General features: G+C 47.8%; 1 protein-coding gene across 1 annotated transcript in view; it reads left to right on the forward strand.

Annotated features, from left to right (window-relative positions):
• RNF17 (ring finger protein 17) overlaps positions 1-27,009 on the forward strand; it is a 1,084,608-nt gene that overhangs the window by 623,242 nt on the left and 434,357 nt on the right. Inside the window, exons 23-24 of the mRNA XM_029603155.1 lie at positions 3,189-3,279; positions 12,076-12,191. Coding sequence (XP_029459015.1) covers positions 3,189-3,279; positions 12,076-12,191 — 207 coding nt within the window. The remainder of the gene's footprint in view (positions 1-3,188; positions 3,280-12,075; positions 12,192-27,009) is intronic.

Genomic DNA, 27,009 nt, shown 5'->3' on the forward strand with positions numbered 1-27,009 from the left:
GTGGCCGTCACAAATTCTCCTCTACGTTTTTCCCCCTTGGCCTCTGGTGGGCAAGGTGCTGCGGCGGATAGAGTTGCATCAAGGATCGGTAATCCTGGTAGCTCCGGAATGGCCGCGTCGGCCGTGGTTCGCAGATCTACTCAACATTGCGGTAGACGGTCCTCTTCGGCTCGTCCACCTCCCTCGTCTTCTCCATCAGGGTCCGGTATTTTCGGATCAGGCGGAACACTTCTGTCTTGCGGCCTGGCTTTTGAAAGGAGGAGTCTCCTGCGGGAGGGCTACGCAGTCTCCGTGGTAGACACTCTCCTCAGAGCGCGGAAGACCTCGACCTCGGTCGCCTATGTGCGGGTGTGGAAGGTCTTCGAGGTATGGTGTTCTACACGGGGTGCCCATGCAACAGCGGCCTCGCGGCAGCAGATCCTGGAGTTCCTTCAAGAGGGGCTGGAGAAGGGTCTTTCCTACAATTCTCTGCGGGTACAGGTGTCGGCGTTGGCCTCGCTGGCTCGCTCTTCGGGAAGGCCCGATCCCTCGTCTCATCCAGATATTTCCCGGTTCCTGAGGGGAGTTAAGCATCTGCGGCCACCGGTACGTCAGCTTTGTCCTTCCTGGAATCTTAATCTGGTGTTGCGGGCTCTAGCAGAATCTCCTTTCGAGCCCCTGCGTCAGTGCTCCCTCAAGGATATCACTCTGAAGACGATTTTCTTGGTGGCCATAGCCTCGGCGAGGCGCATCTCAGAGCTCCAAGCTCTCTCCTGCAGGGAACCTTTCCTTCGTTTCTCAGATTCGGGTGTTTTCGTCCGAACGGTGCCTTCGTTCCTGCCCAAGGTGGTTTCGGCGTTTCACTTGAACCAGGTAGTGGAACTTCCGTCCTTCCCACCGGACGCCCCTCAATCTCTCAGGCGCCTAGACGTGAAGCGAGTTCTCTTGCGTTATTTGGAAGTGACGAATGAATTTCGACTCTCCGATCATCTTTTTGTCCTCTGGTCCGGGACTAGAAAGGGCCAACAGGCGACGAAGACCACCATTGCGCGCTGGCTCAAGGAAGCGGTGGCTTCAGCGTACATCGGCTCCGGAAAGGTTCCTCCGATAGGAATCAAGGCTCATTCTCTGAGAGCCCAGGCCACTTCCTATGCGGAGTCGCAGCACGTCTCCGTTCAGGAAATCTGTAGGGCAGCGACCTGGAAATCCTTACATACGTTTTCCAGACACTACCGGCTCCACTTGCCGGAAGCGGAATCGGGCTCCTTCGGGGACAGGGTTATCCGAGCAGGGTTCTCAGGGACCCACCCGGTTTAGGGACGCTTTGGTACATCCCACCGTCTGGACTGATCCTAGTACGTACAGGGAAAAGAAAATTATTTCTTACCTGCTAATTTTCGTTCCTGTAGTACTTAGGATCAGTCCAGACGCCCGCCCTGGTCGTGATTGGTTCTGGGGGTTTACCTGCTCGAATCCGCTTGCTCCTGTCCTATTGCTTAGCCTCCTTCTTTGGGGGCTTTCTGTCTGCGTGTGTTGTTTCTGTTGTCAGTTCTTTTGGCAAGTTGTTCTGCTTCACTGTTTTTTACCGTTATTACAGTTGCCTTTCTGGCTATGCTTGATCCTTCCTCCTCGGTCTATCCAGTTTTCTGTCATGGCTTTGATATTCTCGATACTGAGGATTAGGAGGGTTGCACCAGCTTATATGCCAGCACCCTCAGAAGTTTGCTCTGACTCCATCTGCTGGACGGGGGACATAACCCACCGTCTGGACTGATCCTAAGTACTACAGGAACGAAAATTAGCAGGTAAGAAATAATTTTCTTTTAGCCTGTAACAAGGGTGTCTAAACCCCTCTATCCCAATCTCCCAAGAGCTCAGGGATCTGCATTGTAGAATGTGCTTCTCTTGATTTACTCATCACTCTCATAGTGGCAGTAGTTATGGGCTGCTTCACATTTTGACCCAGATACGTTTTAAAATGAATGGTGCTGCTGAGCTTGTGCCATTTTGACAGTGATGCGCAAGATGGCAGAAATAGCAAATTTGCTTCTGCCTATTGAGAGGTACAGGGTTTTGGGGAGGTTTGAATGGGTTTCTTGAAGGCCTTGTGTTGAGGAATGGCCGGAGGAGTTGACATCTGATTGGGCTTGTTGGGTGAGGGAGAGGAGAGATCTTGGCCTGGGCATACTTGTTTACAGGTGGGGGATTTGCAGAGTAGTTAATGTAGTGTAATGATAGAGGTGCTTAAAATCATGAGAGGTCTAGAATGGGTAGATGTGAATCTGTTATTTACTCTTTCGGATAGTAGAAAGACTAGGGGGCACTCCATGAAGTTAGCATGGGGCACGTTTAAAACTAATCTGAGAAAGTTCTTTTTTACTCAACACACAATTAAACTCTGAAATTTGTTGCCAGAGGATGTGGTTAGTGCAGTTAGTATAGCTGTGTTTAAAAAAGGATTGGATAAGTTCTTGGAGGAGAAGTCCATTACCTGCTATTAAGTTCACTTAGAGAATAGCCACTGCCATTAGCAATCGTAACATGGAATAGACTTAGTTTTTGGGTACTTGCCAGGTTCTTATGGCCTGGATTGGCCATTGTTGGAAACAGGATGCTGGGCTTGATGGACCCTTGGTCTGACCCAGTATGGCATTTTCTTATGTTCTTAGTGACTTGTGATGCAGGGCTAACCTGCTAAGACTTTCACCTTCCTCTCTGCCAGCACACTTAATGTTTTCTTGTTTTTGAACCACAAGGCAGCAGCATATTTTCTGGTACATTACCAACTAAGTATAAACCAGAGTATATTTGGTTTAATAAAAAAGCACATCTACAAGTTGTTCACCTTTTATTTCTACATATATAAGTGGACTAATGAAGCAACCACACTGTGTTAATAGTCTGTCGGCATATTTCCCTGTACTACTGTGGGAACACCTATTGTCAGTAGGTGTTAAGATATCAAAAATATCGAATGGATTTTGCTAAAATTGGACATGCTGGATAGACAAAACTGAGAATCTCTTCTGATTTTGGAACAGATTGGTCTATTTTTTTGACACATTTATCTAGGCTCCAAAACAGCTGGAAATGCACTCTGATGTTAACGCTAGGTATACCTCAATCTTCTTGTATTCCTCATCAATAATCTGAGCTGTTTATATAACCTTATCTTACTTTGAGCTTAATGCAATTTTTTTTTCTTTCAGGCCAGCTGGAGGGAGCGAAAAGTGGACAGCAACAGCTTGTGACTTTCTTTCACATTATCTTAATGGAGCTGTAGTTAGCATGGTTGTCGAGGTTTGTAATAATAGCATTTCATGTTCTATAAAGTTTGGGAGCCTGTTATTCTTCCTACCTTTTTTTTCTTAAGCATTAAATTTGTAGTTAAAATGAAATGATTTTATATGGGAATTACATATGTGCTATTACTACTTTTTTTTTTTGAGGGTTTTTTTGTTGGTTTTTTGGTTTTTTTTACTTTACAGGAAAAAAATCTATGGATATTCCCAAAGTTTATTATCTGTCAATATATAGGATTTATATTCAGTCACGTTTGTCCTGGCTGAGAAAGTGAAGATCGAAGAATAAAGATGTTCTTGTTTCTCTTAGGTAGTACAGAGGAAACTTTCTCCTTTTATACTCTCCCAACAGTTAGTACAGATGGATAAGAACATAAAAATTACCATACTGTCTGACCCCAAGGGTCCATCAAGCCTAATATCCTATTTCCACAGTGGCCAATCCAGGATACAAGTTCCTGGCAAGATCCCAAACAGTAAATAGATCCTATGCTACTAACACACAGTGATAAGATATGGATATTTCCCAAGTCTGCTTGGTTAGGAACTTGAGGACGTCTCCAGGAACTTGTCCAAACCTTTACCTAGTTATACTAGCTGTCTTAGCCATATTCTGTCAATGAATTCCAGAGCTTAATTGTACTTTGATTTGTTTTAAATATGCTACCTAATAACAGGGAGGGTCCCCTAGTCTTTGTATTTTTTTAATTAGTAAAAAAGCGATTTACATTTATCCATTCTATTCCACTCATGATTTTATAAACTTCTTTCATATCTCCTCTCAGCCGTCTCTTCACCAAGCTGAATCCCCTAACCTTTTCTCCCTTTCCTCATAAGGGACACATTCCATCCCCTTTATCATTTTTGTCGTCCTTCTTAGTACCCTTTCCAATGCAACTATATCTTTCTTGAGAAGCGGTTACCAGAATTACACACAGTATTCCAGATGCTGTCTCACCATGAAGCAAAATGAGTATTATGAGATTCTCAGTTTTATTTTCTATTACTTTCCTAATAATTCCTAACATTTTGTTTGCTTTTTTGACTGCTGCCACATACTCATCAGAGGATTTCAAAGCATGGTCCACTTTGAAACCCAGATCCTTTTCTTGGAAGTAACTCCTAATATGGATCCTAACATCGTGTAACTGCAGTATGGGTTACTTTTCCCCATGTGCCTCACTTTGCACTTGTCACCATTAAATCCCATCGGCCATTTGAATACCCAGTCTTCCAGCTTGCAAGGTCCTCCTGCAATTTTTCCAAATCTGCTTGGGATTTAACAACTCATAATTTTGTATCTGCAAGTTTGATCATTCACTAGTTCCAGTTTATAAATCATTTATAAATATATGAAAAAGCAATGGTCCCCATACAGAATCCTGAGGAATTCCACTGAGAAAAATGAACATTTAGTGCTACTCCGTTTCCTATCTTTTTAACCAGTTTGGAATCCACAATGGGACGCTACCTAATATTACATGACTTTTGTTTTTTCTCAGGAGTCTGTCATGAGGAACTTTGTCAAATGCCTCCTGAAAATGCAAACATACTTGGGTAGATTTTAAAAGGGTGTGTGCGGGTGTACATGTGCGCACGCTACCTGGGGTGCACACACATGTACACCTGATTTTATAACTTAGGCACACGCGCAAGTTATAAAATCAGGGGTCGGCACCCACAAGGGGCTGCACAATTGTGCACCGAGCCGCGCTGCCTTCCCCCCTCCCCCCCCGTTCCCTTCCCCTACCTCACCCACCCTTTCCCCCCTAACTCTTGATTTCTTGGTTTTGTTTCAAAACTTACTTCAGCCCTGGGGCTGAAGTAAGTTGTGCGCGCCGGCCAAGTGCCAGCACACGATCCCTGGCACAGCAGCAAATGGCCGCTGTGCCTGGAGCTTGTGACCCCGCCCCCTTCCTGCCCCTTTAGTAAATCCCCGGGACTTACACGCATTGCTGGGCTTTTGAAAATAGGCCCGGTGTGCATAAGCCCGGTTACATGCGTAAATCCTCTGAAAATCCGGCCCACTACATCTACTAGTTCACCATGATCCACATGTTTATTTACCCCTTCATAAAAATGGAGCAGATTGGTGAGGCAAGATTCTCCTTGTGTAAATCCATGCTGGCTGTGTTCCATTAAACCAGGTCTTTCTACAGTATGTTTTGTGATTTTGTTTAGAATAGTTTTCACAATTTTTCCTGGCACTGCTGACACTCACCAGTCTATATTGGAAACCTTTTTAAAGATCAGGGATACAGTGGCCAGCCTCCAAACATCAGATAAAATAGACAATTTTAATGATAGGTTACAAATTACTAGTAATAGATCTGCAATTCATTTTTAAGTTCCTTCAGAACTGTGGGTGTATAGCATCTGGTGCAGGCGATTTGCTAGTGTTACAGTTTTGGCTGCTGTGCAACCGCCTCACCCCCAGGGGTCCCTCTAGTGCTGGCTCTCCTGACAGGCCCAGGCCATCTCCCCTGTCCACTCTATGTTCTGGGTTGGCCCTTATAACCCTGCCTGACAGTTCCCTCGGTGCTTCGGCATCGAGCTCACCTGGGCTCCCTGCTCTAGCCTGCCTTGCGCGGCCTTCGGGCCTTTTCCTTGCCTGGCCTTCTGACCTACCTTGCCCCGCTTATGGTGTGTGGCCTATAGGCCTTCAGTCTGTGTGTGGCCTACGGGCCTTCTGACCTGCCTTGCCCCGCTTATGGTGTGTGGCCTACGGGCCTTCAGTCTGTGTGTGGCCTACGGGCCTTCTGACCTGCCTTGCCCCGCTTATGGTGTGTGGCCTACGGGCCTTCAGTCTGTGTGTGGCCTACGGGCCTTCAGTCTGTGTGTGGCCTACGGGCCTTCTGACCTGCCTTGCCCCGCTTATGGTGTGTGGCCTACGGGCCTTCTGTGTGTGTGTGGCCTTCGGGCCTTCTGACCTGCCTTGCCCCGCTTATGGTGTGTGGCCTACGGGCCTTCTGTGTGTGTGTGGCCTACGGGCCTTCTGACCTGCCTTGCCCCACTTACGGTGTGTGGCCTACGGGCCTTCAGTCTGTGTGTGGCCTACGGGCCTTCTGACCTGCCTTGTCCTGCTTACTGTGCCCTGACCCAGCCTGAACCTAGACACTGCTTTCTGCCTCCTGCCCTGACCCAGCCTGGACCCAGACACTGCAAACTGCCGCCTGCCCTGACCCAGCCTGGACCCAGACACTGCTAACTGCCGCCTGCCCTGACCCAGCCTGGACCCAGACTCTGTTCCAGCCATTCTTGTCTCTCTCCACCTGGAGCCACCCCGCTGGGTGGTGTTCACGACTCCTGTCCGGAGCCCAAGCGTAACAGTATGCCGAAGCCATCAATTTTCCAGGGGAAGAGATAGGTCTTGGTACTACCGGTGAGCCAATTTTTCTTTTACCTCTACTCACATTATGCCTCAGCCTCCAAGTTTTTATGTCTGTGCTTGTTGCCAGACTTTGAACTATCTCAGTTACAAGAACTGTCTTGCATGTCAACTCTCAGACCAAGAACACTGGGTATGCAGTGGTTGTCATAAGAGGAACGTCTCAGTCTATCAGGAATGTTTAAATTGTTTAAATCCTAAACCAGGGTGGTGGAAATGCTCCTGTCTTCCGTGTCTGTTACCACCAGGCAAACCCTGCCCCCGTTGCTCTGCTTTAGGATCAGCTGTTCCATTAGAAAAAACAATCAGCTCTCCTAACCGGTATTCTGCTTCTGGCTCCACTAAAACAGACATTTTAGCTGGCAGTTTGTGGATAGAAAAACCCAGGACTTACCTGGCCAAGAAGGTTTCTGTGACACCAGTGCTAGAGCCTCAGGAACAGGTTTCTCTCAAACGGAGAGAGTTGATTAACTCTAGCAGGGCTCTGCTTCCCACAGCTGCTGTTGAGACACTAACGAGCACATTCCCTAGACGTCCTAGAACTGCCTGTGCCTTCTCTAAACTGCTCCTCCAGAAACAAAATAAGGAGCCTCAGAGTTTGGCTCGGGGTATCAAGCCCACAGCAGTGCAATCTGTGTCTTCTATGTGCACTGCTTCTAACCTTACTGCTCTGCCATCTGAGCCTGTTTCATCACCCCAAGAGGGGGCCAAGCCTGCTGCGTCGCCCCAAGAGGGGGCCAAGCCTGCTGCATCACCCCAAGAGGGGGCCAAGCCTGCTGCATCGCCCCGGGGAGGATCCAAGCCTGCTGCATCGCCCCAAGAGGGGGCCGAGCCTGCTGCATCGCCCCAAGAGGGGGCCGAGCCTGCTGCATCGCCCCAAGAGGGGGCCGAGCCTGCTGCATCACCCCAAGAGGGGTCCGAGCCTGCTGCATCGCCCCAAGAGGGGTCCGAGCCTGCTGCATCACCCCAAGAGGGGGCCGAGCCTGCTGCATCACGCCAAGAGGGGGCCGAGCCTGCTGCATCACCCCAAGAGGGATCCAAGCCTGCTGCATCGCCCCAAGAGGGGGCCGAGCCTGCTGCATCGCCCCAAGAGGGGGCCGAGCCTGCTGCATCACCCCAAGAGGGGGCCGAGCCTGCTGCATCACCCCAAGAGGGGGCCAAGCCTGCTGCATCGCCCCGAGGAGGATCCACGCCTGCTGCATCGCCCCGAGGAGGATCCACGCCTGCTGCATCGCCCCGAGGAGGATCCACGCCTGCTTCATCGCCCCGAGAGGGGGCCAAGCCTGCTTCATCGCCCCGAGAGGGGTCCGAACCTGCTTCATCGCCCCGAGAAGGGTCCGAGCCTGCTTCATCGCCCCGAGAGGGGTCCGAACCTGCTTCATCGCCCCGAGAGGGGTCCGAACCTGCTACAACGCCCGGAGAGGGGTCCGAACCTGCTACAACGCCCGGAGAGGGGGCCGAGCCTGCTGCATCGCCCCGAGAGGGGGCCGAGCCTGCTGCATCGCCCCGAGAGGGGGCCGAGCCTGCTGCATCGCCCCGAGAGGGGGCCGAGCCTGCTGCATCGCCCCGAGAGGGGGCCGAGCCTGCTGCATCGCCCCAAGAGGGGGCCGAGCCTGCTGCATCGCCCCAAGAGGGATCCAAGCCTGCTACATCGCCCCAAGAGGGGGCCAAGCCTGCTACATCGCCCCAAGAGGGGGCCGAGCCTGCTACATCACCCCAAGAGGGGGCCGAGCCTGCTTCATCACCCCGAGAGGGGTCCGAGCCTGCTTCATCGCCCGGAGAGGGGTCTGAACCTGCTACAATGCCCGGAGAGGTGTTCCAGCCTGCTGTTTCATCCCGAGAGGGGCCCGAGTCTGCTGCACTACCCCGAGACGAGCCTGCCAAACCGGTCCTGCTGCCACCCCCGGAGGGGCTCAAACCGGTACCACTAACAGACTTTCTGACTCAGCCATCTGAGCCTGTTGAATTGCTCCAGCTGTTGCTGCCCTCGGAGGGGTCTGATTTCATTTTTGAGTACCCCCTGCTAAGATGGGACCCAGGAGGAGGGGGTGGCCTTGCGGAGGGGGTACTGTTACAGTTTTGGCTGCTGTGCAACCGCCTCACCCCCAGGGGTCCCTCTAGTGCTGGCTCTCCTGACAGGCCCAGGCCATCTCCCCTGTCCACTCTATGTTCTGGGTTGGCCCTTATAACCCTGCCTGACAGTTCCCTCTGTGCTTCGGCATCGAGCTCACCTGGGCTCCCTGCTCTAGCCTGCCTTGCGCGGCCTTCGGGCCTTTTCCTTGCCTGGCCTTCTGACCTACCTTGCCCCGCTTATGGTGTGTGGCCTACGGGCCTTCTGTGTGTGTGTGGCCTACGGGCCTTCTGACCTGCCTTGCCCCACTTACGGTGTGTGGCCTACGGGCCTTCAGTCTGTGTGGCCTAAGGGCCTTCTGACCTGCCTTGTCCTGCTTACTGTGCCCTGACCCAGCCTGAACCTAGACACTGCTTTCTGCCTCCTGCCCTGACCCAGCCTGGACCCAGACACTGCTAACTGCCGCCTGCCCTGACCCAGCCTGGACCCAGACACTGCTACTGCCGCCTGCCCTGACCCAGCCTGGACCCAGACACTGCTAACTGCCGCCTGCCCTGACCCAGCCTGGACCCAGACTCTGTTCCAGCCATTCTTGTCTCTCTCCACCTGGAGCCACCCCACTGGGTGGTGTTCACGACTCCTGTCCGGAGCCCAAGCGTAACAGCTAGTTTATCAGTCTGCTATGTTACATCTTATAGCTTCATGGTGATTTGTTTCAGTTCTTCCGAATCATTGCCACTGAATACCATTTCTGGTACGGGTATCTCCCCAACATCCTCTTCAGTAAACACTGAAGCAAATGATTGTCTTTCAGTGATGGCCTTATTTTTCCTAAGTGCCCTTTTAACCCCTCAATCATCTAACAGTCCAGCCAACTCTCTCACAGGTTTCCTGCTTCAGATATATTTTTTAAAGTTTTTATTATGAGATTTTGCTTCTATTGCTGCCATCTTTTCAAATTCTCTTTTAGCCTGCCTTATCAATGGTTTATATCTAACTTGCCAGAGCTTATGCTTTTTCCTGTTTTCTTCAGATGGATTCTTTTCCCAATTTTTGAAAAGTTCCTTTGGATAAAATAGCCTCTTTCACCTCACCTTTTAACTATGTCAGCAGTCATTTGGCCTTTAGCGTTTTTTAATGTGTGGAATACTTCCAAGATGGTATTTTTAAACGATGATCACACCTGATGTAAACCTTTAACCTTTTATAGCTGCACTTTTCAATTTTTTTCTTACTATTTTACTCATTTTAACAAAGGCTCCCTTTTGAAAGTTTAAAGGTAGAGTTGTAGATTTAATCCATGCCTTCCCTGTAGTCATTAAGTCAGATTTGATCACACTATGATCACTGCTGCTGAGCAGCTCCACCACTATTGTCTCTTGCCTATGTTCCACTAAGAATTAGGTCTAAAATGTGCCCCAGTCCCCCTTCGCTTCCTGGATCAGTGGTTCCATAAAGTAGTCATTTTTTGCATCTAGAAACTTCCCAAGTATATCCTGATTGACATCCAGTTACTATGGAGGTAATTTAAATCTCCCATTATTTATTTCTGTGCTGCCAAATGTATTAGCTTCTCTAATATCTTTTAGCATTTCATCATCCTTGTGACAAAATACTCCCACCGCTATTATCTCCCCAACACACGCACAATTTCCACCCATAAGGATTCTACTATGTATTTAGTCTCCTGCTGAATTCTTTTATCCTGTTGGATTTTATGCTATCCCTAAGTGCCACACCCCCTCCAATTTGATCAACAATATCATTGCGATATAATTTGTACCTCTTTATAGCATTGTCCCATTGATTATCTTCTGTCCACCAATTCTTCAAGATGCCGTTATGCCTACTTATTTATTCAGCGGTATACATTCTAAGTCTCCTATCTTACATTTTAGAATTTTGGCATTGGCAAACAGACATTTTAAAGTATGTTTTCTATTGGTATTAACAACCTGCCCATCAGTTGACAGGGTTCATTTGGAATCTTTAGACACATGGGCTACTATTGCTTTTAATGGGACCTCTCTATTGGGGCGCTCCATGTCCACTGTTTCTTTATATCCTTCGAAGATACCACCCTCCAAACCATGTGCTGCTAAGTGACTAACTGCTTTCTCCCATGTTCTAGTTTAAAAGCTGCTCCAACTCTTTATTTGAGTGTTTTATATACAGTCATTCCATGTGAGAATCACTAAAACACAACGGTGCACAGGTTTAACACTCACAGACAAAGGGTGAGTTACAAAGGCAGGCATAGATACAGGTAAACATTCAAGGTAAACTTTCCAAATCTAAGGGAGTACTTCAAAGACAGACATAAAGGATGCATTTGTAATCGTTATTGGGGGGGGGGGGGAGATGAGAGAATGGGGTAATGTTCAGGACATAATCTGTTATTAGAAGTGAGGGGGAATTAGTTATCACTGAGAGTAGGCATTATTGAATAGCCAAGTTTTCAGTTTCTTAAATTTCTTAATGTCTGTTGTTTGAAGATTCTCTGGCATTGAGTTCCATAGCATTTGCTATGGAACTCAATGCCAGAGTATAATCATATATATAAGGATATATAATCGACATAATCATATACGCGTCCTCATATTCCCCTCCCTCATCTCCCCCCCCCAAGCCCCAGGGACTGGAAAGTCTCATTCCACCCCTTGTTTAAATCCCCCCTCCAGTACTGTCTCATCTTCGCTCCGTGGACACTCTTCCTTCCTCTACATAAGCTCCAATGTATTTAATTAGATTTCTATTCTATACTCCGTTCTCTACCTGGAGCGTTATATGTGATCCCCGCACATATAGTTTTTACTTGTTAAACTTATAATTATTTGAACATCTGCTGTCATCTTTTCTCAGTTTTTCCCAAGTTACCATAACTCCTTGTTTATTGTAATTTCTCTCTTCCCGTTAATAGTTATAATTCCCCAGTTCCCTGTAAACCGATGTGATATGATACTTTTCATGAATGTCGGTATATAAAAGCTAATAAATAATAAATTGGGCTTGCAATTGATGATATTCGGTCTCATTTGTGTGAGAATTTTTAATGGTCTGGATTTCTAGCAGGCCTTTGTTCTGAGATCTTAGCGCTCATATGCTTTATAATCCTCATTTTAATCTTCTAAACTAGATAAAATGCTACCATCTTGTTTCTTATTAAAATTGTAAGAATGGGAAAAACTGAAAGTATAGCAAGAAAAAGAGCTGTCTCATCACTTATCTGAATAAGTTTACTATAGATAACAGTACTTCAGAATATCCAACCATTCCCACCAGGTAGAAAAATTAAGACTTGCATTTTAATTTTACAGTTTTCTTAAATTTTCTAGGAGAATACATCGGGATTGCCATTACCTGTGAAAATTTCCTGCAAAGATGAAGCTGGACAGATTATTGATATTTCTGAATATCTGATTAAAAAAGGTTTGGCTTTAAGAAAAAGAAGGTATGAAGATTTTTTTTATCCACATACTTCTTAGTCTTCCACAACTGATCTGCACATGGGCTATCATTGGGGGTGTAGAGAGCAGTAACATACAATTATGCATTTGGACATTGTTTCAGTTTCAAACATATTTCATAAGTTTACTATACCTTTTATACAAAATGACATGTTTGACAGCCCATTTTGTTTGAAATCTCCTGGTCTAAAATTTCCTGCTAGTGATTTCATCAGCTTAAAAATCACAACTTTCCTAGCATGTAGCAGATGGACTCAGGACCAATGTGTATAGTGTGCTCCTGATAGCAATTGGGAGACTGAGTCAGATTTCAATCTGACATCAGCCTGCATATACCCGTGCAGGAAGTGCAGCTCTTCAGTATTTATCTGTCTCCTAAGCAGTTAGGGACACTACACACGCTTGCGTTAGAAAATCCAAACAGAAGACAAGAGAAAATCTTACCTCTACGAGACGCGCCCCGCTTCTCCTGCGGTGATACCTAAGGGTCCTTCCCCCAGTTGAGAATTCCTGAGGTGATTTCCGAGATCCCTCAGAGGCAAGCCTCTGTCTGATAGCCGGTTCCCGGCATGGACTTAGCCTCCAGAGTGGCTGAGAGGCAGTGGGTGCAATACTGAGCGTGGTGGTGAAGGTATTTTCTCTCTCTCCCCGCAGCCGGAGACCAGGAAATGCCGAGACAAGGTAAGGTAGAAAACTTTCTTAAAGTCTCCGAGGCTCGGATAGCCACACAGATCGTCCTTCCGGCATCTGTTTAATCGGGTTGAGCAGCCCCATCCAGGCTAGACCTTGATCCGGTGCGAGGGTCCATACATGTGGAGACCCTCCGGGGAGGTCGCCATCTTGCCTGTGTGGTCATCGGTGCCATTTCCTCTCCTTGATCGCCATATTTGTCCGCACAACTGAGCCGTGCGCACAGCGGCAAGCCGGGTGCGCGCATCTGTGCCGTGCACACAGCAGCACACGCATCTGCGCCGGGCGCACAGCGGCACGCACATCTCCTGCATCTGTGCCGGGCACGCAGCGGCGGCACATCCGGAGCGCACAACTAAGCCTCCCGGCGCGCGCACCTACGCGTACAGGTGAGTTTTGAGCCACTCCACGCGCACAAATCATGGCACTGCCGGCCAAGAAAGCCAAGAGACAAGCTCTCTGCCCAGCCTGCCACCTGAGAGCTGCAAACCTGAAGTGGTCTCTGCCCTGTGCCTGCAGTGCGAAGAGGCTCTGGGGGAACAGAGACGAGGCCCCCCTCAGCCAGTAGAGGAATCCAGCTCCACCAATGATAGTACCCTGGACCTCTCTATCTCCGGCTCGGCCCTTCCTCCGATGGGCTCCTTGGAACACCACTGGATTCAGTTTAGACCCAGGGACCTTTTCCTGTGTGGAATTCTTCAGAGGGCTTCAAACCTTTGTCCAGGCGCAATCGGTGCCACCTGTGACACAGCCACAGTCCCCACCAGAAGAGTAAAACCTTCCAGGCCCCTCTCAGCCTCCCCGAGGCGTGCCTCCTCCGGGCAAAAGCCTCCCCTAAGGGACACAGACACCTCGGAGGAAGAGCCAGACTCCCTGAAGGAAGGGGAAATCCCTCCAGGAATGGAACCATATAGAACCATGATGTGTTTCTTCTCCAAAGACGAGCTACCAGATCTCGTGTCTCTGAGCCTGAAGACGCTGGCTATCCCAGGCACAAGTACCACAGCAGAGCCAAAGACGAACCCTGTTTTGCTTGGGCTCCGTCAGGCCTCATGCTATTTCCCAATGCTGCAGGCCATACAAAAACTGATTGACCTGGAATGGAAGGCTCCGGAGGCCAACTTCAAAGGAGCATGGGCACTAGAATCTCTCTACCCCCTGGAACCCTCAGCCAAAGAGCTCCTAGGGTTCCCCAAAGTGGACGCCATGGTCTATCTCAAAGCGCACTACCATCCCAGACGAAGTAGGAGCTCCACTCAAGGATACCCAGGACAGACGTCAGGCATCCATCCTTAAACAGTCATTTGATGTTGCAGCTATGACCCTCCAGATCGCCGCCTGCTGCACCGTGGTGACACGTGCCTGCTTGTCACTCTCCAGGGATGCAACCACTTCCGCCGAAACAGAACTGGCGATATCTTTCCTTACGGATGCGACCTCTGACCTGGTGCGCACCTCAGCCAGGGGCGTCTCATCCATAGCGGCAGCCAGAAGGCAACTCTGGCTCCGAAGTTGGTCAGCCGACGCGACCTCCAAGACTAAACTCATGAGAATGCCCTTTAAAGGATCCCTCCTGTTCGGAAGCGAACTGGAGAAGTTAGCCGACAAATGGGGCGAATCCCCAGTACCTCGGTTACCAGAGGACAAGAACAAAAGAAACCAACGCCCCTCTCCCCGAAAATCCAAGGGCAGAGGAGCCCATCGTTTTAGACCGTACAAAACCACATACCAAGCACCTCGCCCCGCAGGCAGGGGCCAGTCCTTTCGGAACAGACACAACAAGAGGGGAACCAGCTCAGGTACAGGCCCCAGCCGCACCCCACAATGAGAATCAACAGATCCATCCCCAGGAAGAAGCCATAGGGGGCAAGCTGGGTTGAGATAACGTCTGACAAGTGGGTCCTAACCATCATTCGAGAGGGACACTACCTGGACTTCCACAGCATCCCTCCAGACAAATTTGTGAGATCACCGTGCCACTCCCTCTGCAAGAGGACGGCAGTGGAAACCACACTGACAAAACTACTCTGCCTAAAGGTGATAACCTCTGTGCCCACGCACCAACAAAATACTGGTCACTATTCCATCTATTTTATCCTCCCCAAGAAGGAGGGAACATTCCAGCCCATCCTGGACCTCAAGACTGTCAATCACTACCTGAGGGTACCACACTTCCACATGGAAACCCTACGCTCAGTCATGAGGGCAGTACAACTTGGAGAATTCCTGACTGCTCTGGATCTGTCAGAAGCCTAGGTTCATCACGACCATCAGCTATGCTTTGCGATACTGGACCATCATTACCAGTTCCGGGCGCTACCCTTAGACTATCTACTGCCCCTCGGACGTTCACCAAAATCTTGGTTGTAGTGGCGGCGACACTGAGGAAAGAAGGAATCCTCGTACATCCGTATCTGGACGATTGGCTGATCAAGGCAAAATCTCCAGAGGAAAGTTATCAGGCGACCACCAGAGTCAAGAATCTACTGCAGAATCTCGGGTGGGTCGTCAACACAACCAAGAGCTGCCTGCAGCCCTCCCAATCGCTAGAGTACCTGGGAGTCCGGTTCGACACCAAACAAGACAAGGTTGGTCTTCCCCCTACAAGGAGAAGGAAATTGGACCAGTTGCGAAAACTGTTGAACTGTGCTCACCCCAAGGTATGGGACTACCTCCAAGTCCTCGGCCTCATGACATCAACTCTAGAAGTCGTCCCATGGGCAAGGGCCCACATGTGACCACTACAACGTTCCCTACTGTCACGATGGAACCCGCTGTCCCAGAACTACTCCGTTCGCCTCCAGCTACTGGCAGAGATACGGACCCAGCTCCAATGGTGGCTACAAGAAGACCATCTGATCAAGGGAATAAGACTATCCCCACCGACCTGGGTCTTGCTAACCATGGATATGAGCCTACGAGGGTGGGGAGCTCACTGCCAGGAACTGACGGCCCAGGGGCAATGGGACAAGGAAGAGTCGGGATGGAACATAAACCGACTGGAAGCCCGAGCAGTCAGACTAGCCTGCCTACGATTCAGTCACAGGATCCGGGGCGAATCTGTCCGTCATGTCTGACAACACCACAACAGTTGCCTACATCAACCACCAGAGAGGAACCAGAAGCCAACAGGTGTCCCTGGAAATAGACCCGCTAATGGCGTGGGCGGAGGCAAACCTACAAGGGATCTCAGCCGGCCACATCGCGGGAAAAGACATCATCACTGCAGATTACCTCAGCAGAAGAGAGAGTCTAGACCCAGGGGCATGGATGCTGTCCATCACAGCCTTCCAGTTGATAGTAAATGGCTGGGGAACCCCAGCCATGGATCTTCTGGCAACCCGGTCCAACGCCCAAGTTCCCAAGTTCTTCAACCGCAGACGAGAACCACAGTCCCAGGGAATCGACGCCCTCGTCCAGACCTGGCCACAGGAAGACCTGCTGTACGCTTTTCCCCCATGGCCACTACTGGTCGGGATCATCCGCAAGATAGAACACCACAGGGGGCTAGTACTTCTAGTGGTCCCGGACTGACAAGGCCATGGTACACAGACATGCGAAGACTTCTTGTGGGGAACCCTCTGTGTCTACCTCCACACAGGGACCTGCTCCAGCAAGGACCAATCCTCCACGAAGACCCAATGCTATTCTCTCTTATGGTCTGGCCATTGAATGGACTCGCCTGAAGAAGAACTCCGAGCACGCAAGTTTTCCATGTCTCTCACTTACATATGAATATGGAGAATATTCGAAGCCTGGTGTGAGGACCACGACATCCTTCCGCGGACAGTCAAAATCCCCATGATCCTGGAATTCCTGCAGGACGGCTTGAAGGGGTTGTCTCTCAACTCCATCAAGGTTCAACTGGCCCCGCTGGCCTGCTTCAGAGCCAAAGTGGACGGCATCAGTCTATCATCCTATCCAGACGTTTCCTGCTTCCTGAGAAGGGTCAAGCAAATTCGACCACCACTAAAGTGGCCGGTGCCCCTATGGAATCTCAATCTAGTACTAGACTTCCTAGCGGGAACTTCCTTCAAACCTACTCGTGGTCTGTCACTACGGCTCCTGACCTTGAAGACTGCATTCCTAGTGGCAATATGTTCAGCCCTTCGCATCTCCGAGCTTCAAGCACTATCCTGTCGGGAACCGTTCCTTAGATTCACACCAGGATCCATTTAGCTGCGCACAGTCCCCTCCTTCCTTCCGAAGGTGGTTTCTCATTTCCATCTAAACCAAACCATCTCGCTGCCATCTCCAGACGAGCATAAGGACTCTGAAGACTCACGCCTTCTTCGCCATCTTAATGTCTGCAGACTCCTAGTCCGATACCTGGAAAGATCGGAATCCATTCGAAAGACTGACCATCTATTCGTCCTTCACAGCAGGAAGAAACAAGGGGAAGCGGCCTCACGGGCAACCATAGCCCGCTGGATGAAAGAAGTAGTCAAGGCATCCTACGTAGAGGCAGGAAAGCTTCCACCTCTACAAATCAAGGCCCATTCCACAAGGGCCCAGGCAGTGTCCTGGGCAGAAACCAAGATACTGTCACCTGCCAAGATCTGTCAGGCGGTGACGTGGTCCTCCATTCACACCTTCTCGAGGTTCTACCGCCTGGATGTTCAGGCCCGGGAGGACACATCCTTTGCAAGGGCAGTACTAAGTGGGCCACAGGCAGCCTCCCACCCGTTTCGGGAGTAGCTTTTGTACATCCCATTGGTCCTGAGTCCATCTGCTACACGCTAGGAAATGGAGAAATTACTTACATGATAATTTTGTTTTCCTTTGTGTAGACAGATGGACTCAGCATCCCGCCCACGGCTGCCCCAAAATCCAGAAACCTCGGGTGACAAGAGCAAGACAAGCACGGGTAAGCCAGGCTTTGCCCCTAGTTTAAGACACCCATACTTGCCGGGTGTCTGTGTTTTTCAGTTGAGTGCACTGGTGGTCTCCAGTTGGAAATCAGTTCAACCAGTACAAGTTAATCAAGTTATTAAAACACACACATATCCACAATTGCTTTTCGAGGAGAATACTGAAGAGCTGCACTTCCTGCACGGGTATATGTAGGCTGAAGTCAGATTGAAATCTGACTCCGTCTCCCAACTGCTATCAGGAGCACACTATACCCATTGGTTCTGAGTCCATTTGTCTACACTAAGGAAAATGAAATTATCAGGTAAGTAAGTTCTCAAATGTAAGGGTTTAAATTATTCTTTAGATTGTTGCTGTTTGCATTTGGATCTAAAGCAATAGTTCCCAGTGCACCCAACACTGAGTTCACTTTGTAGCAGCACACTATCACTTGCCATTCCCTCTCCACTCCTGGCAAGACTATCATTGGGCTGAATGGTGTACCAAACAATTGGCCAGAGAGAGGAGAGATCCCCTCCAGTGATGTGCCAGCCAGCTATCTGGTTCCTCTGCAATATCCAAAGTGCTGGAACTTTTTTTCACTGATGTCATGACAGTGGTGGCATGGCATGCTGGTGCCCATCTGACATACCCCCGCCAACAGCCTTGTAGTTGGCATAATCACCCCATCACCTACCATGCCCTCCCAGCCTACCCCTAAAATCATCTTCTCTTTCTCCGGCTCCCTAGCATAATGATTTTCACTCTCTTCCTCTGTCTTCCCACCCTTGACATAATTAGGTCCTCCTCCCCACCACTATTCAATCACCTGTTCACCCCCTCCCCCCCCCCCAATTGCCTCACCCTGGCAGGTAAAATCAGGCAAACACCAGTTCCTCTGCACTTAGGCAGGCTGGTCCACACAAGTGGGTTATGCACCTTTACCAGCAGATAGAGACAGACTAAAACTGACTCGCTGTCATCAAACTAGTAGCCCTGCCTTCACCTCATTCCACCAGTATTTTCCATCTCCAGCAGATGATGGACATGTATCTCCCTACTGGGGATTGCTTGTATAAAAAAATAAATAAAAATTAAATGAGAGAGATCGAAGATTTCAGAAAATCACTTGTGCTCCTCAGGTGACACTACGTTTTAGTCCTTCCCTCAGTTGAGCATTTTAAATCTGGGAGAAGACAGGTGTAGAATTTAAAAAAAAAGAAAAAGTGGTTGGTAGATGAGTGCTTGGTGGTAAAGGCTTATGCCCTCTCCTCCCATAGCTGGTGACTGAATTGTGCTCTCAACCAGGGAGGGCTGGGCGCAGGTTTAAAAAAAAAAGGAATTTTCAGTTCACCTATTTTTTCCTTACCAGGTCTTCTTCCCTCTGCGTTGGCTCTGCGTCTTACCCTCTTTCTCTGTTTCTCCTCTGGGAATTTATTGTACAATGGAGGCGGCTCAGGGTCAGCAGGTTGAGCATCCTTTAGCTAGGCCCTGCTCCTCTGGTTCAGTTCTGTCAGCCCAGTGGTAGTGTGTTTCCTGTGAGCAGGCGTGTGCACGCAGTCTCGCCCTCTGGCGGTGTTCTGACGTAAGCGCATGTACTTGTGCTCGTAGGGCCACAGCCTATATTTGTGCATGTAGTTGTGTGTGGGGGTATTTGTATGCTTCAACCGCGGCCTAGTTCTGGGCACATATTTGTGTGTGTACACCAGGACACTGGTGGTGGGCATGCAGGAGGCCACCTAGAGCCCAGTGCAGAAAGACTATGGTGCCATGGACAAAACGGTCTAAGTGCCTAGCTATCTGAGAGGCTTGCCATATAAGAGCAATCCAAACATCACTTCCCGCCCACGGCTGAGTCTCGCTGTGGGCGGGACTCAGCATCTCGCCCACGGCTGCTGACAATCACGGAACCCTCGGGGGACAATCCCTGAGAACAAGACAAACATGGGTAAGCCAAGCTTTCCTCTAATTAGGACACCCATACCTACCGGGTGTCGGCATTTTTCAGTTGAGTACACTGGCGGTCTCCAGCTATAACCACATCAACCAGTTCAAGTTAATCAAGTTATTCAGTCACACATATATCCACAATTGCTTTTCGAAGAGAATGCTGGGGAGCATGGCGTCTCGCAGGGGTGTGTGTGCTGGGGCTGACGTTGGATTGAGGTCTGGTCCGTCTCCAGCTGCTATTGGGAACATACTGTGCCCATTGGTCCTGGGTCCATCTGTCTACACTAAGGAAAACGAAATTATCAGGTAAGTAATTTCTCCAATGCTGGTGAAGAAGCCACAGGGATGTGAATGTGTATGCCTGTTGAATGGGCTGGGCTACAGTAGCATCTCTTGAAACAAGTGATTCCAAAGTACTCTGTGTTTGCAATACTGGGAAACTTGCACACTGATTGCCTCATACAGCTATTGGTTGTCAGTGTTTCCCAACCATTTTATGGCCAAAACATAATGACCAAAATGATAAAGGGGAATGGAACAGTTCCCCTATGAGGAAAGACTAAAGAGGTTAGGGCCGTTCAAGCTTGGAGAAGAGATGCCTGAGGGGGGATGTGGTAGAGGTCTTTAAAGTCATGAGAGGTCTAGAACGGGTAAATGTGAATTTACTCTTTCGGATAATAGAAGGACTAGGGGGCACTCCATGAAATTAGCAAGTAGCACATTTAAAACTAATCAGAAAAAATGATTTTTCACTAAACTTGCAATTAAGCTCTGGAATTTGTTGCCAGGGGATGTGGTTAGTGTAGTTAGTATAGCTGGGTTTAAAAAAGGTTGGATAAATTCATGGAGGAAAAGTGCATTAACGGCTATTAATCAAGTTGACTTAGAGAATAGCCACTTGTATTACTGGCATCAGTAGCATGGGATCTACTTAGTGTTTGGGTACTTGCCAGGTTCTTGAGCCTGGATTGGCCACTGTTGGAAACAGGATGCTGGGCTTGATAGACCCTTGGTCTGACCTAGTATGGCAATTTCTTATATTCTTTGTGTCAACGTTGCTTGGATGCTCAAAGTGATTTGACCACTTTGTATTTTGCCAATGTTGGGCCATCCCCTTGGGAGGGGAGTGGGGCAGAAAGCGACACAGCGGATTTGTCTCCCCCTCTTGTTCCCAATGACAGAGAGATCTCCAGCAGAAGGGTTGGAGAGTGTCCAGTTTGGATCCCCCCACCTTTTCCTGGGTGAACTTTTTCCAGGGTCTGGAGGCTTTTCTGCAGGGGCTTCCAGCTGGAGGTGAAGCAACCTGCTAAGAAGGGTTGACATGCTCAGGGCTTCCATTTGTCAGCTACTATGGGGAAGCACCGCAGGGAGGTTGTTCCGGGGGATGTGGACCATGATACCTCAGATGACTCTGATAGGGACTTAGTTTTCTCCCCTTTGGAAGAAGGATAAATTCCACCTGATTTGGAACCACATTGGACTCTGCTCTGGTTTTTTTCACAAAGATGACTTGCTGAGTCTATTGACTCAGACCATGAAGATGCTCAGTGTGGATGGGGGTGACACAGGCTTGCAAAAGAAAGATCCCATATTAGTCAACTTATGCAAGGGGTCCTGTTTCTCCTTCTGGAGCCAATTCAAGAGTTGATTGACTTTGAATGGAGTGCCCCGGAGGCAAATTTTAAAGGGGGGTGGTGCACTGTACCAGATTTGTACCCCTTGGATCTGAAAGGATGGGATCAGTTGTAATTTCCAAAGGTGGATGCTTTGGTATGTGCTGTTACCAAGTGAACCACCATTCCAGTGGAAGGAGGGGCAGCTCAAAAAGATGCTCAGGATAGGAGAATTGAGGCTATATTTAAGCAAGCCTTTAAGATCATGGCAATGAATTTTCAGATTGCTTCTTGCTGCTACTTGGTGGCTCGGACTGGTTTGTGCCTTTCTCAGGAGTCTCAAGGAGCGGGGTCTGATGGATTGGCAATGGAACAGGGTGCCGCATTCTTAGCCGGTGTGGACAGCTGCTAGAGGGGTGGCCTACGTGATAGCTGCTAGATGCCAGTTGTGGCTGCGAAATTGGTTGGCAGACACTTGTTTCCAAGGTCAGTGTCACAAGGTTACCCTTTTAAGGGTTCCCTTTTGTTCGGCAGTGAGTTGGAAAAAATGTCAAGTAGCTGGGGGGGGGAATCCAAGGTTCCCTGTTTACTGAACAACAAGATGGCAGCATCATGTTCTTTTGGAGTGAAGGGCCACTTCAGGGATTCCCATCAGTTTTGTCCTTACTGAGGAGCATAAACTCAAGTTTTATCCCTATGGAAGATCTCAGTCCTTTCAGCCTAGAAAGTCTCGTAAAGATACGGGCTCTGGGATCAGAGCACCTCGATCTTCACAATGGTTTGCGGACTCACTTACTTGTGCAGGAAATAGGTGGGCATCAGAGGTGGGTCCAGATAATGAGACCAGTGGGTCCTGGACATGGCGAGGGATGGCAATGCACTGGAATTCCACCAAATTTCACCGTACGCCTTTATGGTCTTTCCATGCAACTCTCTACAGAAGAGAGTGGCAGTGTGGAGATTACACTATGGAGGCTGTTGGATTTGAAGGTTGTGATTCCTGTTCCCCTATCACAGGAAAATACGAGGCACTATTCCATTTATTTTGTCATTCCCAAGAAAGAGGAGGGGTCTTTTTGACCCATCTTGGATCTCAACGTTGTTCCCTGATAATGGCAATGCAAGCAGGGGATTTTTCTCATATCTTTTGACCTGACTGAGGCATATTCCCATTCGCCAGAAGCATTAACGTTTCCTACACTTCTCATTCTGGGACATCGTCATCAATTTTAGGCTCTGTCCTCTGGGCTGGCAACTGCACCCAGGACCACCTTCAATATCATGGTTATGGTAGCGGCGACAAGGAGGGCATTCTAGTCCATCTGTATCTGGACAAATGGTTGATTCCGGCCAGAAGTACAGAAGAGAGCAGCTTGTCTTCTCTTAAGGTGATCTCTTTGCTTCAGAAACTAGGCTAGGTGGTGAACTTGGCCAAGAGCAGTTTACAGCTGGCTGAAACATTATATGTTTAAGTATGTTTTTATTAAGAGGCAACACACATACCAATTGGACATCTTACATAATATAAAAAGATATAACAAATATGCACAATAGTCAATTCAATGAACAAAGCTCAAGTGTGTCCCTCATAGTATATTGTATAAAAATGATAAAACAAAACAGAAAAAGTAGAAGAAGAGAAGAAAGAAAAGAGTGGAAAAAGAGAAAGAAACAAATCACCATAGCTGAAGGTAGGAGGAAGAACCAACTACCATGGACATTATGACTATATGCGATTTGAAAATGATAATGGATGTACTAAGGCTACCCAGCTACCATATTTAACATGGAAAGGTAGTCATCAACCGGCTTCCACACCTGACACCAGGATGCAAGCCTATGAAATTTGAGAGCCATAGCCTTTTCATATTTAATATAGAGGCATATGGAATTCCACCACATATGTTCAGAAAGGGAGTTGCTATTCTTCCAGTTGGTCATGACATTATGCAAGGCAACCAATAACAGAAAATCTAACAATTTGCTGTGAGCATTAGTTAGATGGATGGAAGGATCATTACTTCGCAAAATGACCAAGGAAAAGGTCAAGGGACATGTAAGCGATAAAATGTCTGAAATGATAGACCAGATTTGTCTCCAGAATTTGTGCACTATGGGGCAAGAATACAACATATGAGTAAGTGAACCATTGCCTTCTTGACATGACCAACAAGCGTGAGATTGTGCTAATCCAGCCCTGTGTAATTTCCACGGAGTCCACACTGCTCTATGCATAATAAAATAAGCCGTCTGAGTTAAGCTCGAGGAGAGCGAGATTCGTATCGATTTCTGCCAAAGGTATTGCCATTGACTGGGGAGTAATTGTGTGTGAAGAGTAGTCATCCAATATGATTGTACCCCAGTAGAGGATGTCTGCATTAAACAGCTTTTGATGTGTCTGTATAGCCTGGATGCAAGATGGCCCCGGTCCCCATACAATGAAAAAAAGGACAGTAAAGCAGGTTCAGCTTGCGATGAGAGAGCCGAGGTAGAAATATCTTGAAAAACGTGCTGTAATTGCAGCCAAGCATAATATTGAGATGTGGGTAAACCAAATCTAATGCGCAACTGGTCAAAGGGGAGTAATTTATTATTCTGAAAGATGGATGTCAAAAACCATAACCCACACCTTTGCCATGCTGGCCAGCTGATGGTATGATTATCTATTTTTATTTTTGGGTTATGCCATAGCGGAGCATAAATTGAGTCAGTCCAAGGAGGCAAAGTAGGGGATCGCATCTTATCAAATTCAATCATCGCTCTATGTAAGGACCTTATTATAGGATTAAGTTTAACAGAATACGACAATGGAACTCCTGGAAAATATTTCATGGGAGCAGGTGATATTAACACCCGTTCTATAGAAAGCCATCTAGGGGGAACATATGAAGGACTATCAGGATTAAAATAGTGAGAACCTTGTTGCAACATGTAGGCTTGGTGATAAGTGTAAAAATCAGGGAAATTTACACCTCCATGTGTATTAGCTAGCTTCAATTTAGATAATGCTATTCTGGGGGGCTTATCTTTCCAAAGAAATCTGGTAAGCAGGCGGTCAATCTGTTTATAGAAGTTACTAGAGAAAAATATGGGAACCATAGATAGAATATACATAATCCGTGGGGCAAGAACCATTTTGATAGAGTCTAGTCTCCCCCACCAAGTCAAATGCAAAGGGGACCATGCTATCAATGCGTCACGAAGTGTCTGAATGGTGGTTTCCTCGCAATGAGTAACAGTTAAATTAGAATCCATTTGAAAACGGATACCTAAGTATTTAAGCCCACTCTTAACAGTTTGTATTGGAAGTTGAGCCAATTTTAATAGGGCACCTTGGGAATTTAAAGGGAGCAGCTCAGTCTTATGCCAATTAATCTTGTAGCCAGAAATGAGAGAATAGCTGGAAATAAGAGCAAATAGGGAGGGGAGGGACATCTCAGGATTAGTAAGAAATAGGAGAACATCGTCTGCATAAGCTGATAATTTAAACATTTCACCTCCTAACTCAAATCCTTGTACATTTGTTGCTTGTCTAATGGATAGTAATAGTGGTTCCAAAGCCAGGTTAAAAAGAAGGGGAGACAGAGGGCAACCTTGGCGGGTACCTCTGTGTAAAAGAAAAGGCGCAGATGAGTGGGTGTTGATAAAAAGAAAAGCCGTGGGAGAGGTATATAAAGTTTGAACCCAGGAGAGAAAAGTCGGGCCAAAGCCAAACCACTGGAGAGTAGCCCAAAGAAAAGGCCATTCGACACGATCAAATGCCTTTTCTGCATCTAATGATACGGCCACCGCCGGGGTTGTCAATGTGGGTGCTTGTTCTAATATATGAAAAAACATGCGAGAATTGTTAGCTATCAACCGACCTTTTACAAATCCAGATTGATCCGGATGTACAATAGAGGGCAGGACTTTGGATAAACGAATCGCTAGGATTTTAGCAAAAATTTTGTAATCTGCATTCAATAGCGATATTGGTCGATAGTTAGAGATAACCGAGGGGTCTCTTCCCGGCTTTGGAAGAACTATGATACATGCCTCAGTAAAGCTAGTAAGACCATCTGGAGAAGAGAGAATCGAAGAAAAATAGTGATGTAAATGAGGAGCAATCATTGATTTAAACGCATGGTAAAAGTCAGAAGAAAGTCCATCCGGCCCTGGGGCCTTACCGCTGGAGAGCGATGTAATAGCTGCAGAAACTTCCTCAATAGTGAAAGGCATTTCCAATGAGGAGCGTTGAGATGATGTAAGAGCTGGATGGGAAATGTTCGCCAGGAACTTCTGAATAGATTCCGCTGAGGAGTCGGCTTCCGATTGGTAGAGAGTATCATAAAAAGATCGAAATTCGTGTAGGATGTCTGCATCGGATGTCAGAGGCGCCTTGGAGGCAGACAGCACCATGTCTATGCGTTTCCTCTCCTGGCGTTTCTTAAGATAGGAGGCTAGGAGATGTCCGCACTTGTTATTTTCAGCATAGTAGGTCGCTTTTGTGCGACTCAGGTGGAGTTGAACTTGAGAACTTAAATGTTGATTGTAGCTATATCGTGCTCTTAACAAAGCCGTAAGGGTGGTCAGAGTGGGATCCTCAATATGTTTATGTTCAAGTCGTTCCACTTCTTGCTGAAGTGCAGATAAAGTAGCTTGATAGGATTTTCTGAGACTGATAGAATGACTGATTATGGAGCCTCTAATCGTAGCCTTGAAAGCTTGCCATAAGGTAGCTGGAGACACATCTGGGGTAGAATTGAATCGAAAATATTCTTCGATATGGCCTTGAATTTTGGAAATAAAGGAAGTGTCAGACAAGAGTGAAGAATTGAAACGCCAGCGATGCTCTGTAGGGACTGGAGAAAGAAGTTTAAATGTAAGTTGAATCGCAGCATGGTCAGAGATCAGAATGGGATGAATGGAGGCTGCTTTTAATGCAGGGATAAGCTGTTTCGAGATTAGGAAAAAATCTATCCTTGAATAAACGTTGTGAGGAGCAGAAAAAAAGGTATAGTCTTTAGTCGTGGGATGCAATAAACGCCACGGGTCTGATAAGCCATGTGAGTGTAGTAATGATAATAAAAGTTTGCTGGATCTAGAAATCGTTGGTTTCAATTTTGTAGTCCGGTCTAGAAAGGGATCTAAAACCTGATTAAAGTCCCCTCCTATTATAATAGGTGCTAGAGGCATATTAAGCAGTTGAGTGAACAGCTGTTGAAAAAAATCCGGGGTATCTGCATTAGGCGCGTATATGTTTAACACAGTATATTTATGCTGTGCTATCTGTATCTGAAGCATAGTCCATCGGCCCTCACAGTCTGCAGAGCTGTGTATGATTTGTGCGTCCAATCTCTTATGTAGAAGGATAGCAGTGCCCCTTTTCTTATGAATAGCGGGACTATAGAGGACTTGGCCCACCCATTGCTGTTTGAGTTTGCTTGACTCCAAAGAAGTAAGGTGAGTCTCTTGGAGGAGCGCGATGTCAGCATGGAGTGATTGTAAATAGGTCAGGATTTTTTTCCTTTTGATCTGGTGTGTAAAGCCGTTGACGTTCAGAGAGATGACAGTAATCTCATTAATGTTAGTCGCCATGAGATAAGTTGGAATCTTCGCGTTAGGTAGCAGGGGAGCCAGGTCAAATAGTCTGGTGATACTGGCGATAATCGCAAGGTGAAGAGAGAAAGAACATTAGAAAAAGTCCAGAAAAGTCGTC

The sequence above is a fragment of the Rhinatrema bivittatum genome, chromosome 5 (assembly GCF_901001135.1).
Source record: "Rhinatrema bivittatum chromosome 5, aRhiBiv1.1, whole genome shotgun sequence".
In the NCBI taxonomy this organism is placed as follows: Eukaryota; Metazoa; Chordata; class Amphibia; order Gymnophiona; family Rhinatrematidae; genus Rhinatrema; species Rhinatrema bivittatum.